Source organism: Erinaceus europaeus, chromosome 16 (genome assembly GCF_950295315.1).
Source record: "Erinaceus europaeus chromosome 16, mEriEur2.1, whole genome shotgun sequence".
Classification (NCBI taxonomy): domain Eukaryota; kingdom Metazoa; phylum Chordata; class Mammalia; order Eulipotyphla; family Erinaceidae; genus Erinaceus; species Erinaceus europaeus.
The window spans coordinates 79,575,432-79,591,552 of NC_080177.1; the positions used below are offsets into that span (position 1 = coordinate 79,575,432).

The 16,121-nt window shown below is 43.0% G+C and overlaps 1 protein-coding gene across 4 annotated transcripts in view; it reads right to left on the reverse strand.

Annotated features, from left to right (window-relative positions):
* Nucleotides 1-16,121, reverse strand: part of PCNX1 (pecanex 1) — a 139,482-nt gene that overhangs the window by 88,301 nt on the left and 35,060 nt on the right. For 2 of the 4 annotated variants that reach the window (XM_060175537.1, XM_060175538.1), the window contains exons 3-6: nucleotides 12,533-12,638; nucleotides 10,947-10,992; nucleotides 8,716-8,805; nucleotides 4,100-5,803 (exon numbers count right to left, since the gene is read on the reverse strand). In XM_060175537.1, the coding sequence (XP_060031520.1) occupies nucleotides 4,100-5,803; nucleotides 8,716-8,805; nucleotides 10,947-10,992; nucleotides 12,533-12,638 (1,946 nt within the window). Of the gene's footprint in view, nucleotides 1-4,099; nucleotides 5,804-8,715; nucleotides 8,806-10,946; nucleotides 10,993-12,532; nucleotides 12,639-16,121 lie in introns of those variants that run through there. The other 2 variants (XM_060175539.1, XM_060175540.1) reach the window with 2 other exon arrangements.

Genomic DNA, 16,121 nt, shown 5'->3' on the forward strand with positions numbered 1-16,121 from the left:
GCACCAACTCCCACACCCTAGAACTGAATTCTTTTTATTTTTTTTAAATATTTATCCCCTTTTATTATCCTTGTTTTAATATTGATTGATTCCCTTTTATTATCCCTGTTTTAATATTTATTTATTCCCTTTTGTTGCCCTTGTTGTTTTATTGTAGTTACTATTGTTGTCGACGTTGTTGGATATGACAGAGAGAAATGGAGAGAGATGGGGAAGACAGAAAGAGGGAGAGAAAGACAGACACCTGCAGACCTGCGTCACCGCTTGTGAAGCAACATCCCTGCAGGTGGGGAGCCAGGGGCTCGAACCGGGATCCTTATGCCAGTCCTTGCGCTTTGCGCCATGTGCGCTTAACCCACTGCACTACCACCCGACTCCCTAGAACTGAATTCTAATCCAAGCGCTTTATTGCAGATAAGAAGTCCTAAGAAATGAATCATGTGTTCTGTTTCTGCATTTCAGAAGCTATGACACATGGCTGCCAAGCTCAGGCTAAAATCCATACTGCTAGATTACATGTGAACACAACAGTGCTTCCCTTGCCGCTATATGTAACAGCGGAGTTCAGATGTTACTTTTATGGCTGTGAAGTCTCACAATGACATGATCAGATTATCTCTACTATACTTCTGTATTAATCATTCTCTCCTCAGGCAGGACACAGCTGAATCACATACCAAACTGCCTGTGTCCAGCAAAAATACCGTTACTGTTAATGCATTTACTACGTGACGGGCACTATGCCAAGCATTTTACGTCTGCTGACTCTCTTAACCTGCACAGCAAGCCACTGCAAGAGATACTATTAACCTTTCCATTTTAAGTTGCAGGTGCCAAAGCTTGGCAGAGATAACTGGCCTTCTGAGAGTCACGGCAACAGAGGGGTTGGTTCATGCATTAATACTGCTGCCTAAGCCCACACTGCTGGAGTAATACCACAGCACCCTTGGGCTTCTCTCAAAGCCATCAGGACAGCTGACTTGGATGATGCACGACCCAGGTTCAGATCCAGCCCCCCAGGCACAGAAGGAGGCTCTGAGGCTGTAGTTGCTCTCCACAGCCTTTATCTTCAAGTCTCACTCCTTCTCTCTGAAAAAGTCAGCCAGGAGCAGTGAAGCCCTGGAGATGACTGGCAAAAATACAGCGCATCTTCTAAATTCTATCTTTCCATACTACCTACCAACACCTATTAGCTTAAACGTAAAACAAACAAAAACAAAAAAATCACTGGAGAACTCAGCAACACTCGAGCTCATTAGGATAAAGCTCGACTTACAGTTTACAGGCAGTACTGCTACGGTGGAACAGTACTTTCTCTTCCTTCACATTTTAGGATGACAGGATGGATACTGCACTAGGCAGCCCAGAAATCTTTCTCTAACGTTGCAGGAAGGACTGTTAACAATGTTGATAGAAGCAAATTTCCCCCAAGTATCCGAGATTTTATGAGAAATGAAACATAGCTCCTTCCCTATAGTTAGCCTTTACAATTTTTGAACACACGGGTTAAGTGCATGTGTTACCAGGCACAAGGACCAGGGTTCAAGACCCTAGTGCTCAGGAGAAAGCTGCAGGGAGAGTGTACTGCAGGTGTCTCTCTCTCCTTCTCCGTCTCCTTTCCCTCTCAGTTTCTCTGTCCTATGAAATCAAAGAAAGATAAGAATATGTATTTTTAACAAACTGCTACAAAAATGTGAAATCGGGTGAGGGTAGATGGCATAATGGTCATGCAAAGAAACTCTCAAGCCTGAGGCTGCATAGCCCTAGGTTCAATCCCCCACACCACCATAAGCCAGAGCTAAGCAGTGCTCTGGTAAAAATAAAATAAATAAATAAATAAATAAAACATTTTTTAAAAAGTGAAATCAACTAAATATAAATACTCAATACAAAATGGAAAGGAACTCAAAAAATAGCTCCTATAATGCCTCCCTTTGGGAAAAATGTTTGTAATAGTCCACATAATATTTCACTTATTCTACCAATGTGTATAGAAAACTGTAATTCATTATTTGTTTCTTACTACTATTCCATGATTTATGGTTTGAAAGTAAAAACAACCATAATAAAAAGCTGGAATCTGGAAAAATGAAAGGTCATGGATCTGTACTGAGAGGCAAATAAGACCTTCCAGTAGACTCTTTCTTCAAAGATGATACATACACTCAGTAGCCCTGTGAGAACCATATCACACTTAAATACAAAGATAGATGTACTATAGTTTTTATACCTGTATTTTCAATATTTACATTCCAGTAATTTTTAGAACAGATTTGTACCATTTTCCTGTTACTCTGACATTTCATGTCAAGGAACAGTTTTAAAAAATTAAGCTTGAGGGCCAGGCTGTGGGGCACCTGGTTAAATGCACACATTATAGTGCCCAAGGACCCGGGTTCAAGACCCCAGTCCCTACCTGCAGGGGGAAAGCTTCCTGAGTGATGAAGCAGGGCTGCAGGTGTCTCTCTGTCCCTTTCTTTCTCTCTCTCTCCCCTTTAACTTCTCTCGGTCTCTTTCCAATAATAATAAGAAGAACGCATAAAAATTGAGCTCTATTTTAGAGGTCAGGGTCAGGGAGAGAGCTCAGCCTACTGAGGACACCATCCTGTAGGCTGGCCAGAGCAAAGGGCACAGGCTGAGTCCCCTGCTCCATCTTCTGTCGTAGTGGAGCACTGCTCTGGAACATTCTTTTAAACATAAACAAACAAATCTTTAAAATAAAAAAAGCATTACTTTAAAGCCCAGTGGTTTCTCTCATAGAATGACAATAGTTGATACGATTTACATAAGAAATTATGGAAAGCATTTCAGACCTCTTATAGAGAATGACACATCAAAAGACTCCCGAGAATTTAATTACTGTGTTGCCACCAAACCGTTAGAATCACGTTGGATATAATTAGTTCTCAGAATTTAGTTTAATAGGCTATTGTCTTTATTAAGAGATTAAAGAACAATCTTTTTTTTTTTTTAGATCTCCGTTAGAAATTAACCTCTATGAAAGAAGAAAAGAGAGAATGTATGCCATAATCTGCATTTTAAACATTATAGGGTCAAAGAGAAAAAGAGTGTTCTTTAATGTTTCAGAAATCTAGCTCAGCCTTTAACAATAACAGTAATAGGACACCAACAGACTATGAACTATAAAAACCACAGATAAAAGCCGAGACTAAGGAAGTAGGTGGGAGACCTAAACGCTTTAGTGCTAGCAACCAAAGGTTTCATTTCTTTAGCGTCTACTGAAGGACTAGACTCTGTAATAACCATAAAAGAAGAAGGCTGTTCTGGGCAGGGAGAAGCGACAAGGGGAAAAAAAAAAAAATCTCTTGTGAGAAACAGAATACCAACACACACTGACAATAAAATTCTGCATCATTTTCCTTGGGCCTGGAATAAGCTATTATTTTGACAGAAATGCCATTGCTACTTCGCTAGGGAGCATCACCAGGTATCCATTCCTGGACATTAAACATCAATATAAAACACAAATTCCAATTTGGTGAACCAGTGAATTTAGATACCAAACAAAACAAAAACAAATTCCGAATGCCTGAAACCTGAGTAAATGAGAAATAAAGGAAAAGCTACAACAACAACAAAAACTCACAGGTTCTATGAGTACACAGAGGTAAGGTAAAAGCTGGAACAACATTCATATAAGAGGCTGAGTGATCGAATTCTGAAAGTTTGGTGGTGCACACAGACTGGGTAAGATCTGACTGAACATGGTTTGGAGCCCTAGTAAATTTCTAGGCTTTGTTTCACTGTTGTTTACGAGAGACGAAGAGGACCCATCTTTATTAGTAGTGGTAAAACATGGAGAAGTGATACTGGTTTGGACATGGTGGACGCAGTCAAAAAAAAAATTCAAATCTACAACAAGTATATGCATATACGTAGGTGTTTACAGACACATATATGTGTATGTTCGTCTTCTCAGTGTTGTTGCCCGAATCTTTCCTGAGAAACATCATCTCCCTCTGCATGGAAGAGACCCGGTGGAGAGAATGTTAACGCAGAAGGTATTTTAGTAGAGCACTGACGACTGAAGCCACGTGGCGTTCACTCTCTGGGGAATCTCCCCTGGTTACTTACTTACCTCCACTGGCTGCATCTTGCTCTTCCCCTTCAGGAAACGCAGCCTGGTTTGGCAAGCTGTTCCTAGACCGAGTGACCGTCTCTAGCTGGGAAGCCCGTCCCAACAGAGACAGCTCATCTAGCATCTCTCCTTCTTTGGCCTCGAGATCGGATTTTGAAGTGGTCAGGGGCTTCAGGCTTTCCGGTGCCATTAGCCTCTTGGTGTCATTCAAGCACGCTACGGTGCTGCTGTCCAAGCTCAGCACTCGGGCCCGAGTCTTGGCACTACTCGCGCTGGAAGTCCGGCGTGTCGTCTGCTTTTTGCCCGTTCCGTCGGGACCCAAGTGAGCTCTGTGTGCGTGCTCGGAATCCGTGCCCCTTTCCCTCGGGACAGGCCTGGTCTTTAGGGCACTGTACCTGCACTCGGGAGACTGGCATAAATGAGAAGTGGTGCTCGAAGAGCTGTCACTGCTCAGCTGGTGAGCAGACTGGACGCTGGACGCTCGGCTCAAGTCACTCTGGTCACTGGAGTCTTCGTTGGCACAGAAGACAGCACTGTGCGGCTTGGCACCAGTCACACCTCGAAAGCAAACAGAATCCCTGTGCCGGCTCGAATCAAAACTGCTGGCCCGTTTCTTTCCTGCCCGTCTCTTGCCTGATTTATGGGGAGAGGCTGTCCGGTGGATTAAGCTAGAGGATTTCGGGCGCACGGCCCCTTCTCTCTGCTTCCCACCACCATCTTTACCCCCTCTTGAAGCCTCTGAAGCGGCTGACTTGGGGCTCTGCTCCTCTGTGTTCTCGGCAGCTTTCCCGAGTGGGCTGTCCGTCTGCGAGGTAAACTCGTTCGCGTGGGGGTTTGTGTTGGCTTCTTCGGACGCAGACGTGCTGAGGCCCCTCTGATGGTGCATGTCGGAGGCCCTGGGGTCCTTGGCTCCCCGGACGCCACTGTTCACACTGACTTCCAAGGCAGTCTTCTCACTACTAGTCTTTTTGTCGCTGCTGCAGCTCCTCTTGTCTTCCGAGTCAACACGACGCTCCCGTTTCCGGCCACTCTTCTGCCCTGCTTTCGAAGACTCCTCGTGTTCGGACACGATGCTCTCGATGTGAGTCGAGCTGGTGTGTTCGCTTTTATAGCTGCTGACGGTGCTGTTGGTGTCGCGGTCCGTGCCGCTGCAGTAGCTCTCGGACGACCCGCTACTCCGGGTGCTGAGGCTCCCTAGGCTGTCGATACTTCTGTCTGCTTTCAAAGGTTTGCTCTTCCCGCTTTTTGTAGGTGGCTGAGAACGGCGGGCCTTGGGCTCGCCCACAGGCTGAAACTCCCCAGATAAACAAGAATTTTCCACTAGGGAGTCTTTAGATCCAGAATGAGGTTTGGAAGATTCTAACTCGCTAACTGGATCCAAGCCGCGCCTCTGCTGGTACAGAGGGAAGTCATTCATGGAAGTGTCTGGAAAAGCGACAGCAGAGCTGGAAGTCCGCGGCACGCCCCGGGGCCGGTGGTCTTTCCTGTAGGAGTGTGAGTGTAATGGGACGAGAGAGGCGGCTTCTGTATCACAGGCGTTGGACAGAGACTGCTCAGCGTGGTGGTGGTGGCTGTGACTTGGCAGATTCACTTTGTCGCTGAAGTCCCTTGGTAAGTCCTGTCCACAAGAGGATAAAGAAGGCTGAATGGAGATGAAGGAATCATTGGAGACCAGACGGAAGAGCTTCCGGTCGGTTGCCAAATCTGTTTCAAACACATTTGGAAACGTTATGACAAACCTTACAATCTGCTTTGCTACTGTTTAACAACGGAGAGAATTCACAGCTTATAGTAAATCAAGTGAACGATTTCTCATGAAGTTCGTCAATTAACAGTTGGCCAGTCACTCCAAAGAACCAGTTACACAAAGAAAGCATTCTTTTTTTTTTTTTTTTTTGCCTCCAGGGTTATCACTGGGACTCAGTGTCAGTTGCATGGATCCACTGCTCCTGGCAGACATTCTTTCTATCTTATTGAACAGGACAGACAGAAACCAAGAGAGGAAGGGGAGGTAAAGAGAGAAAGAGAGAGAGAGGAAAATAGACACCTGCAGACCTACTTTGCCACTTGTGAAGTTCCCCCCTGCAGATGGGAACCAGAGGTTCACACCAGGATCCTTGCACAGGTCCTTGTGCTTTCTGCTGTGTACACATAACCAGGTGCACCACTGTCCGGCCCCCCAAAGAAAATATTATAAATGAAGGAATGAACTCAACTTCCAAATCTGACTATCCTCGGCCAAGGTTCTACACATGACAGACAGTAAGAGAAGCAATAAGAAATCATACTGAGAAGGGGCCTGAATTCCTATGTGAACTCTATGATTTACTATCTGGATGATCTTGAATGACCTGTCTCCTCGTCTGTAAAATGTGCCAATCTCTCTCGAGCAGTACTGTAGAGTGACTGACTTACTGACATGCATGCCATCATTTTACCTCAATGAGAATGCAAAAAAGTTTTAAAAAAGAAAACTAGCATTTATTTTACAAATCAACAAAACCTAAAGAGAACATTAAAAAAAAAGAAACTTAAAAGGCTCACTGATGCCCAAATATATGAACAAATAATATAAAATACCCCTGTCCTAGGAGCTGAAAAAAATAAAACAATAATTGATAAAGCAACTTGCTGTGTTTCTCCTTTATCGCCGATGCAATAGTTGTCAAATGAACCATGAGGAAAAGTATATCTCAATGAATCTGTAAATTCATTATTTTATTCCTCCTTTTAGGAAAATACTTGGCAACCTGACTTATACTACATGTTGTAACATGTACTATACTAACATATAGAGATGAGCGTAAGTAAACCTACCTACCTACACTACAATTCATTTTGAAATATAGCTTGATGACATAGGTAGTTATGAATGTATGTGTAGGGGGGGGGAATGCAGATGCCTACACCAGGTCTGGTACTATTCATGGCTTCAGCTACTACTGAGTTTCCTGGGACCAGGTGGTGGCACACCTGGCTGAGAGTATGTTACCACGCTGAAGGATCTGGGTTCAGGTCCCTGGTCCCCACCACCAAGCTTTGCAAGTGGTAAAACAGGGCTACAGATGTCTTTCTCTGTCTCTGTCTCACCATTCCTCTCAATTTTTCTGTGTCTATCCAATAATTAAATAAATAAATATTAGAAGGAGGAGGAGGAGGAGGAGGAGGAGGACGAGGAGGAGGAGGAGGAGGAGGAGAAAAGTTTCCATGCTTCAAACCCTGGTGTCACAGTAAGACAGAACATAGCAATGCTCTAGCTTCTCTCTCTCTCTCTCTCTCTCTCTCTCTCTCTGCCTCCCCCTTCCCCTCTCCTTCTCTTTCTCTACTTCTTTCCCTTTCTGTCTGTCTGCCTTTTTCATTTAAATAAATAAAACACTAGTGGCCCAGGAGGTGGTGCAGTGAATAAAGTGATAGACTCTCAAGTATAAGGTCCCATTTTTTTTTTTTTAAACCAGACCACTGCTCAGCTCTGGCGTATGGTGGTGCAGAGGACTGAACTTGGGACTTTGGAGCCTCAGGCATGAGAATCTCTTTGCAAACCATTATGCTCTCTACCCCCACATTTTTTTTGTATTCTTATAATTTTATAACTAAGTATAGGAAACTTATCAGTGTGCACACATACTAAAAATCACCCATAAGTTAAAAAACAAACAAACAAAAAAAACTGGCTGGGACTAAGGAGACAGACTTTTTAGTCTAGTTTTAGCTCACTGATTATAAAACTTTTTTTTTTATAAACTTTTTTTTATAAAACTTTTTTATTATAATAACTCCCACTTGCAAATGGGCTGACAAAGTCTTCCTTTCATATCTGAAAATGAGGGGGGGGGGGGGAAACCCAAACATGAAAATGCAGTTCTTTAAAAATAAAACTGAATAAAATCCAAAATACTCATTCATAGCGGTGAAAGGAAAAAAACATGACTGTAAATAAAAAATTCACTACAGGAAGACATCATGCTGGAGGCGGACATGATTTCTCTGCAGAACCCAGAGCAGGTTATTTCTGTTTAAACCAGCTGTTTTCTGCAGTGGAGCAAAATATGAAGCTGTTGGGACCTAGAAGTTCCTAGCGAGTTGAAAAGAACAGAGAGGAGGAGGAGGAGGAGAGGGAAGAGCAGAGGAAGGAGGAGAGGAGACGGTGAACAGTTGAACGCACTCAGTTGTCACTAGACTAGCACACTAAAAACTAAAGGAAGGACAGGCTCTTGATTTTGTCTGTCATACTCACTCTGAGGCTTGTGTTCAGAAAGTTTCTTTTTTCGAATTATTTATTAATGAGAGGGATAGGAGGAGAGAGAGAAAGAACTAGACATCACTCTGGTATGTGTGCTGCCAGGGATCGAACCCAGGACCTCATGCTTAAGAATCCAGTGCTTCATCCACTGTGCCACCTCCCGGACCACTGTTCACAAAATTTCTGTTTAGCTGGCAGAACACTTAGTTCTGAAAAACTGAAAGACCTTCTAATAGTGCATGGCTATAACAAAAGCAGAGCATGCTGAAGTTTAAGATGTCACGTTAAATTATTTTAACCGTTTGCCATGATGTGAAGAGCACAGTCTACCTACCCTGGTCACCACTGTACATAATGCCACCACAGATGTCCTTACCCTGTTCTTCACTTCCATCCTTACAGAGACTAGAGCTTTGGCCTAGACTTAAACTGATATCATCAGAAGTCTTGGCAGTGTCTGTATCTCCTACAAAAAGAGAAATATGAAAACGTTAAAAGACTCCGCAGTGTGGCAGAATAAGGAAGGACATAAAAAATATATAGTAACTATCAACTAAAGCAGTTTTTGTGTTGTTAGGAGCTACAACAACAGATGATGATCTGGGTGTACAGGAAGTATCATGGATTACCAGACCACATAATTACTCTCACAGCACTAAAAACTAAATAATACAAACATTTCTTTTTTAAAACAAAGCGGTTTTTTTAAAAAAATAAGGAAACATATGTTATATAATAACTTGAAAAAGCACAAATTTCCTTTCCATAAAAAATAAGCTTCAAGGGCTGAGGGGTGGTGCACCTGGTTAAGGGACTATCGCGAGGACCCAGGTTCAAGCTCCTGGTCCCACCTTTCAGGGGGAAAGCTTTACAACTGGTAGAGGAGAGCTGCAGGTGCTGTGTCTCTCTCACCTTCTCTAGCTTCCCCTCCTGTCGGGCATTAAGCCAGCCCCCCCTCCACTCTGCATTGCTGATACTATGGCCTATTTACATAATCATTGTTTTGCCTGAAAGATCCCCACCCATTGATCTGTCTTCTTTCTACCCTGAGACCCACCATGCCTGCAGGGTAACATTAACCTCACCAGTTAAAACCATCTCAACAGTTGCTAAGGAAGTTCCCAGCATGCCTTTCTCCTTTCTCCACCCCCTTTTCCTAGCCATTTCCGTTTCCGACTTGCCACTTCTGGTTTTATCCTATAAAATTCATTTCTGTTTCTGGTTTCTCTCTCTTCCCTTTTTCTTTGTCCCGACTTGGAGGAGGGCAGGCGTGCAGACAGGGAGGCAGACCCCAGCCATTGCAGTTTGGCACCACGTGGCTAAACCGACTCTGGTCTCTCTCCCGTGAAGCTAGCCCGGCGCCCTCCCCTCTCAGCTTCTCCCCATCTTATCAAAATAAATTTAAAATGATTCTAAAAAATGAGATTAAGAGGCCAGGTGGTGGCACCCCTGGCTGAGGGTACTCATGACAATGAGCAAGAGCAAGGACCCAGGTTGAAGACCCCAGGCACCACCTGTGTCTCTGTGTCTCTCTCTTCGCCCTCAATTTCCGTCTCTATCTACAAATAAATAAATACATGTCTTTAAAGAGATTTTATTTATTTATTTATTTATTTATTTATTAGTGAGAAAGACAGGAGAGAAGGAAAAAAAAAAAAAAACAGACATCTGTACTCTGGTACATGTGCTGCCGGGGATTGAACTCAAGACCTTACTGCCTTAGCCACTGCACCACCTCCCGGACCACATAAATAAATGTTTGTATTTTAAACAGCAGATTGAATATAAAAAAAAAAAAAATTAAGCTCAAAACTGAAGGATAAAAAAAGTCACTTTAACTTCTCTGAAATAGATTTATAGAACAAAAAGTATTTATAAGGGTCAGGGAGGTTATACAAAGAGATTCTCATGCTTGAGGCTCTAAAATCCCAGGTTCAATCCCCCACACTATCATAAGCCAGAGCTGAGCTATGCTCTGAAAAAGAAAAAAGAATTTTTTAAAATTTTTGTATTCTGGAGCCAGGAGGTGGTATACTTGTATGAACACACACGTCACAGGGCATAAGGACCCAGTTTCAAGCCCCTGGCCTCCACCTACAAGGAAGAAGCTTCATGAACTGTGCTGCAGTTAATTGTCTCCGTCTGTCTCCTTCCCTTCAGCTCTCCCTCCCTCCCTCCTAATTTCTCTGTCTCTATCAAAAATAAATGATTTAAAATTAAGAAATAAAGGGTGTGCATATATATTATATATATTTACAGCAAAGAAAACTTTCCCTTTGTCAATGTCTTATTTGCGTCCTTAAACCTTTCACGGTGAATTAGTTATCTATGAATCTCCTAAAACCCTGGAGAATATTTTCCTTCCTGGCAAGAAACTTTCCTATAAATCAGAACTTACAACTCACTCGACATAATGCAAACTGGTCAGATGCTTTAGTGAAAGTTGGATCATAAAAGAGGAACACGGCTTATATCAAGCGATCTTACCTACAGAGTAATTTCAAGAGTAATTTTTCACGACATGTGCATATGCAGCATGCAATTACCTTTATTACAACCAAAAATGAAATGGATAGTCAGAGGCAACTTTAAGTCAGGGCAATCTACCTTTCATAGTTGCTGCTGTCCCAAGACGAGAGGAGCCAGATCCAACCTAGAAACACACAATGCAGCAAGTGGAACTAGTTAGAATGCTAGGCTAGCTATGTTACTATCAATACAGAGTGGCAAGATCGCCACACAAAATTAGCACATTTTCAAAGCATAAGATGGTTCACTTTTATCAATATACAGATGCACCCACTGAGGGTGCTACTCCTGGAGTCACACTCTGCTTCTGTTCTGTGCCTGTGCTGGGATGCTAAATACCTCTGCATGTCCAGGACTTAGGAGGCTACTGGGCAGGGTGCTGTTATCAACACTGTTTTTTTTTTCCTATTGAATCATAATATATTCATGTTATAGGCCATGGCAAAATGAGATACTGAATCCAAATGAAATGAACTTAAAACTTATCAGAGTATGTAAGGGGAAGACTAGAAAAACAGAATATATTAATATATATATAATATACAAGAAGAAGCTGCATCTTAATATCCAATTGTTAGTGTATCAATATCTACTTTCCAGAATTCCAGGGGAAGAACATAATTATTAGCAGACTGCTACAACTCATTTTTAAAAGAATGAAAAACAGAAGATTGAAATCTGCTGATCTTTTAGAGATTTTACTCAAAATGGTTTGCACTCCCTAATTTTCACCTATCATTTCTTATCTAATGAGAAAAATCATATAGACACTACACATTCTATGAATGCACTGAGGAAACCAAATACAACAACATGGTAGTTATTAAACCGATAAAGCTTAGGAACTCTATACAAACTGTTTTCATAAAATTCAAGAAAGGCGTGTGGTGGGGGTGGGGGGGATTGGACAGCAGCATAACGATTCTGCAAAAGACTTTGATGCTTGAGGCTCTGAAGTCCCAGATTCAATACCCTACACCACCCTAAGCCAGCGCGGTGCAGTGCTCTGGTAAAAAGAAGATAGTCAAGCAAATTCAGGACCTTAGAACATAATAAATAGATGCCTGACGCCGAGCTGCAGGTCTCTATCCCTCTCTCTCCCTCCTCCCCTCTCAAATTCTCTGTCTCTATCCAACAGTAAATAAATTAAACAAACAAACAAACAAACACATTTTTGTAGGGCATTCACGAGTGTCTTGGTCAAAACTAACCCCCCTAGCAATGAGTGTGTAGTAAATGCTCAGGACAAAAAAAAAAAAAAATCCACTTAATTAGGGCAGGTAAGATAGTTGACTTGTTAAGGAGCTTCTTTTACTATGTACATGCCTCACTCAGGGGGGAGTCCATTCCCAGTGGACCGGGCAAGCTTCAGTACTGTGGGGTCTTTCCTTCTCTCTCTCACCCTCTCCCTCTCCCTCTCCCTCTCTCTCTCTCTCTCTCTCAGAAAGTCAGCCCAGAGTGATGAAGCCCTGGTAACAAGAACAACAAAAGGGGTGGGGGAATGCACTTGGCCATGTGAAGTCAGTTGAAAAATCAAAATAACAGTCAAAAGTTATGAATTAGCAAGGGAAACCCAGAGAAAGTTTGACTAGTATAGACAAGACACTACCATAGACCACCGTCTGCAGGAGAGAGAATGTCAAGTGGGAACCCTCTGATCCTACCTGGTTGCTTGGATCTAATCCAGCATAAGAATTTCTCGAGCTGCAACCAACTGGGGGTGTGGCCTCTCGAATGAACTCAGACATTTCAATCCCTCCACCAGGATCACTATGGGGGAAATAGGAGAAAAAGAGTATTATTCTTCAAACACCAATGATTTTTGTGTCCTGATCTCCATTTAAGTTATTATACTTTTTCTTTTTCCCTCCAGGGTTATTGCTGGGCTCAGTGCCTGCACCATGAATCCACTGCTCCTGGAGGTTATTTTTTCTCTTTTGTTGCCCTTGTGTTTTGGGGTTTTTTTTTTTATCGTTGTTGTGGTTATTATTGTTGTTGTTGTTGATGTTGTTGTTGTTGGATAGGACAGAGAAAAATGGAGAGAGATGGGGAGACAGAGAGTGGAAAAGACAGACAGACGCCTGCAGACCTGCTTCACCACTTGTGAAACAATCTCCCTGCAGGTAGGGAACTGGGGGCTCAAACCGGGATCCTTACACGGGTCCCTGTGTTTTGCACCATGAGCGCTTAACCAGATGCGCTACCACCCAACCCCCAAGTTATTATACTTCTTTCTATAAAACAAATATATTCAGGGCGTAGGTGGTTGAGGGCACATGTTACAATGTTACAATGTTACAATGTTACCCAGGTTCGAGCCCCCGGTCCCCACCTGCAGGGGGAAAGCTTTGCAAGTGGTGAAGCAGGGCTGCAGGTGTCTCTCTGTCTCTCTCCCTCTCTATCACCCCTTTCTGGCTGCCTCTATCCAATAGATAAAGATAATTAAAAAATTTTTAAAACAACAACAAAGCTAAATATATTCAGATCATAAAGTGAAGAGCAAAGGAAAAAAAATCACTCTTCTCTCATAAATCTGAGCCACTTTAGAACTACCCCACTACTTGGAATATCTAAAAAAAAAAACAAAAATACTTTGCCAAACTGTCAACATCTAATTCAACATGAGGAAGTGGCCTTACATACAGAGCAGCATAATAAATACCGAGTGTGTTTTATAGACTGTGCCGTGAAATTACTCTGCCAAGATGACCTGCCTTCTGCTTCCCGGGAGCAAAGAGAAAGGGGTCAACTGTTCGCAAGGTGATCAGACCCTGCACTACCTGAGTCCACCCAGCGGTCGGCCACAGCACCGCACCTGCAGGACGGTGGCCCCGGTTCAGATCTGTAGTTTGGGATGTACCCCAGAATTTTACCGGGAGAGTCATTTGCTTTCCATTTTATGGGGGAGAAGATGGGGGGGGGTGAGTGGGGAGGATGTGAGGTGTTAGGGTCCTGGTGCAGGATGATGGAAAAAGGACCCAAGTTGGAGGTGGGAGTGTTTTCCAGACACCAGTCAACAGCGAGATGAGAGATTGCACGCAGGAGGCAACAACCATAAGTGTAAACCAGGAACCTCTCCATAGAGTGACAAAAGTAAATAGATTTAAGTTTTTTAAAAAGATAGTAGGATACTAAAATTAAGGGGGGAAATTCAAGCCAAATTTAAAAAAGAAAATTAGAAAACTGTGTAATAATGGGATTTATTAGAAATATAAGGTTTTTTAAATTTATTATTTATAAAATGGAAGTAGACAAGACCATAGGATAAGAGGGGTACAACTCCACACCAGTTCCCACCAACTCCATATCCCCTCTCCTCCCCTGATAGCTTTCCTATTCTTTATCCCTCTGGGAATATGGACCCAGAGTCATTGTGGGGTGCAGAAGGTGGAAGGTCTGGCTTCTGTAATTGGTGTTGGCAGGTTGATCCATACTAGGAATACAGGTTTTTAAATAATTCAGGTCTAAAAGTTAACACACTACTAATCCTTGCCCAGTTTTTTGCTCATCCTCCCTGGCCAATACTTTGAGCAAAGATAAAAGCTCTTCCTCGTGGCTTTAGATAACCCTAGCTAGGCTGGGGTTTAAGAGTGAACGCTCCCGCTCAAAGTCAATCAGTATGTCCAGTCTTAGGCGAGCACGCATCACATCAGGAGCACCTAACAGCTGAGGAAAGGTCTCTGTATCTGCCAGTCGCCTGAGGCCAGAGTTGCTGCAGCCATTTTACAGCCACCCGGGAAGAGCCTGCCTAGGATACTGAGTAACAGCAGAGAGCAGGTGAAGGGGACCTAGGCCAGGAAGTTCTGCACTTTGCTGCACTGCAGACACCCCTGTGCCTTTCACCAAGCACAGGTCGTGAGTTCCCTTAAGCTTGTTTGGCTGAGGCATCTGGCAGCTCCAGTGAAAAGACAAAGTCAAAACAGGATGTGCTTACAGTGCGCCTGCATTTCAGTGTCTGTCACTGTAGCGGATCCGATTCTAGTGTGATTTTTGTTATTAATGGTCGTACAACTATCACATTCCTGACGTTTGGACTGTAAATCATGAGTTACAGCTACTAAAGTCAAATAATGCAAATCAACCTTTTAATTTGCTAAGCATAAAAAAATATATATGTAATGAAACTTAAGATACAAATTTAGTTTTCTCTTAATATTTATCTTTCCCTTTTGTTGCCCTTGTTTTTTTATTGTTGTTGTAGCTAATGTTGTTGTTACTGATGTCATCATTGTTGGATAGGACAGAGAGAAATGGAGAGAGGAGGGAGAGAGAAAAATAAGACACCTGCAGACCTGCTTCCCCGCTTGTGAAGCGACTCCCCTGCAGGTGGGGGAGATACAAATTTAATGGCCGACTCGGCAATGCTCCAGGTCCATGTGTGAGGAAAGGGCACATGCCCACGTCTGTTAGCTGCTTGGTGTTACATCACAGCGATTATGTGGTGTTGGGAACATGTGTGAGCCTGATAAGAGCTTAGGGAGAACCACCCCCATCTTTGGATGGAGGTCTGAGAAGATAACCTCTTGGTAAGTCTCTCTCAACCAAGGTGAGCATAAGGGGGGAAACTCAGACTTGGTTCTTTCCTTCTTGACTCTCAGGCCCACAGATACCCCAGTACTTCCCTCCATTAACTGCAGGCCACATGGCTGCAGTTTCACTTATTCAAAGTCACCTTCTGATCACAGAAGAACACACCTTATCACACACTTCATCACACACCTCAGAGCCCAGACAAGAGAAATTCCAAACTATATGGCCTTTTGATATCCATCTTCTCTCTGTCTCACCCTACAGGTTTAACCCCTATGCTTCTCTCAAATACCTTTGGATAATTAAGTTGCTTGTGTTATGGAAAATAACTGTCTTGTATCTCATCAATTCCTGTCATACCAACCCCCTACCTTAGGGGCATGCTGACTGTTAAGAAACCTGTAATTTCTGTCATATTGCAACAATAATTACCTCCATTGCTTTTCTATTTAACTCATGTCCACTTTGCCAATAAACGGACTCTAGGATTCTGGGATTCTAAGGACTCAGATTCTAGATTCACGCTAAGAGTCCCCTGGTGTCTTTTACTTCGTGTCACCGCTGTCGTGAGCGAGAAAGAACCAGCCCGTTACCTTTCCCAAGGAGGATACCCTGACGGAGAAGGAGAGAGACCCCCTGAAAATGTGGAACAGACAAGAAATAGCTTTCTAATTGGGGCAAATCTTAAATGTATGTACAGAGACAGCTACCCGCAAACTGAAT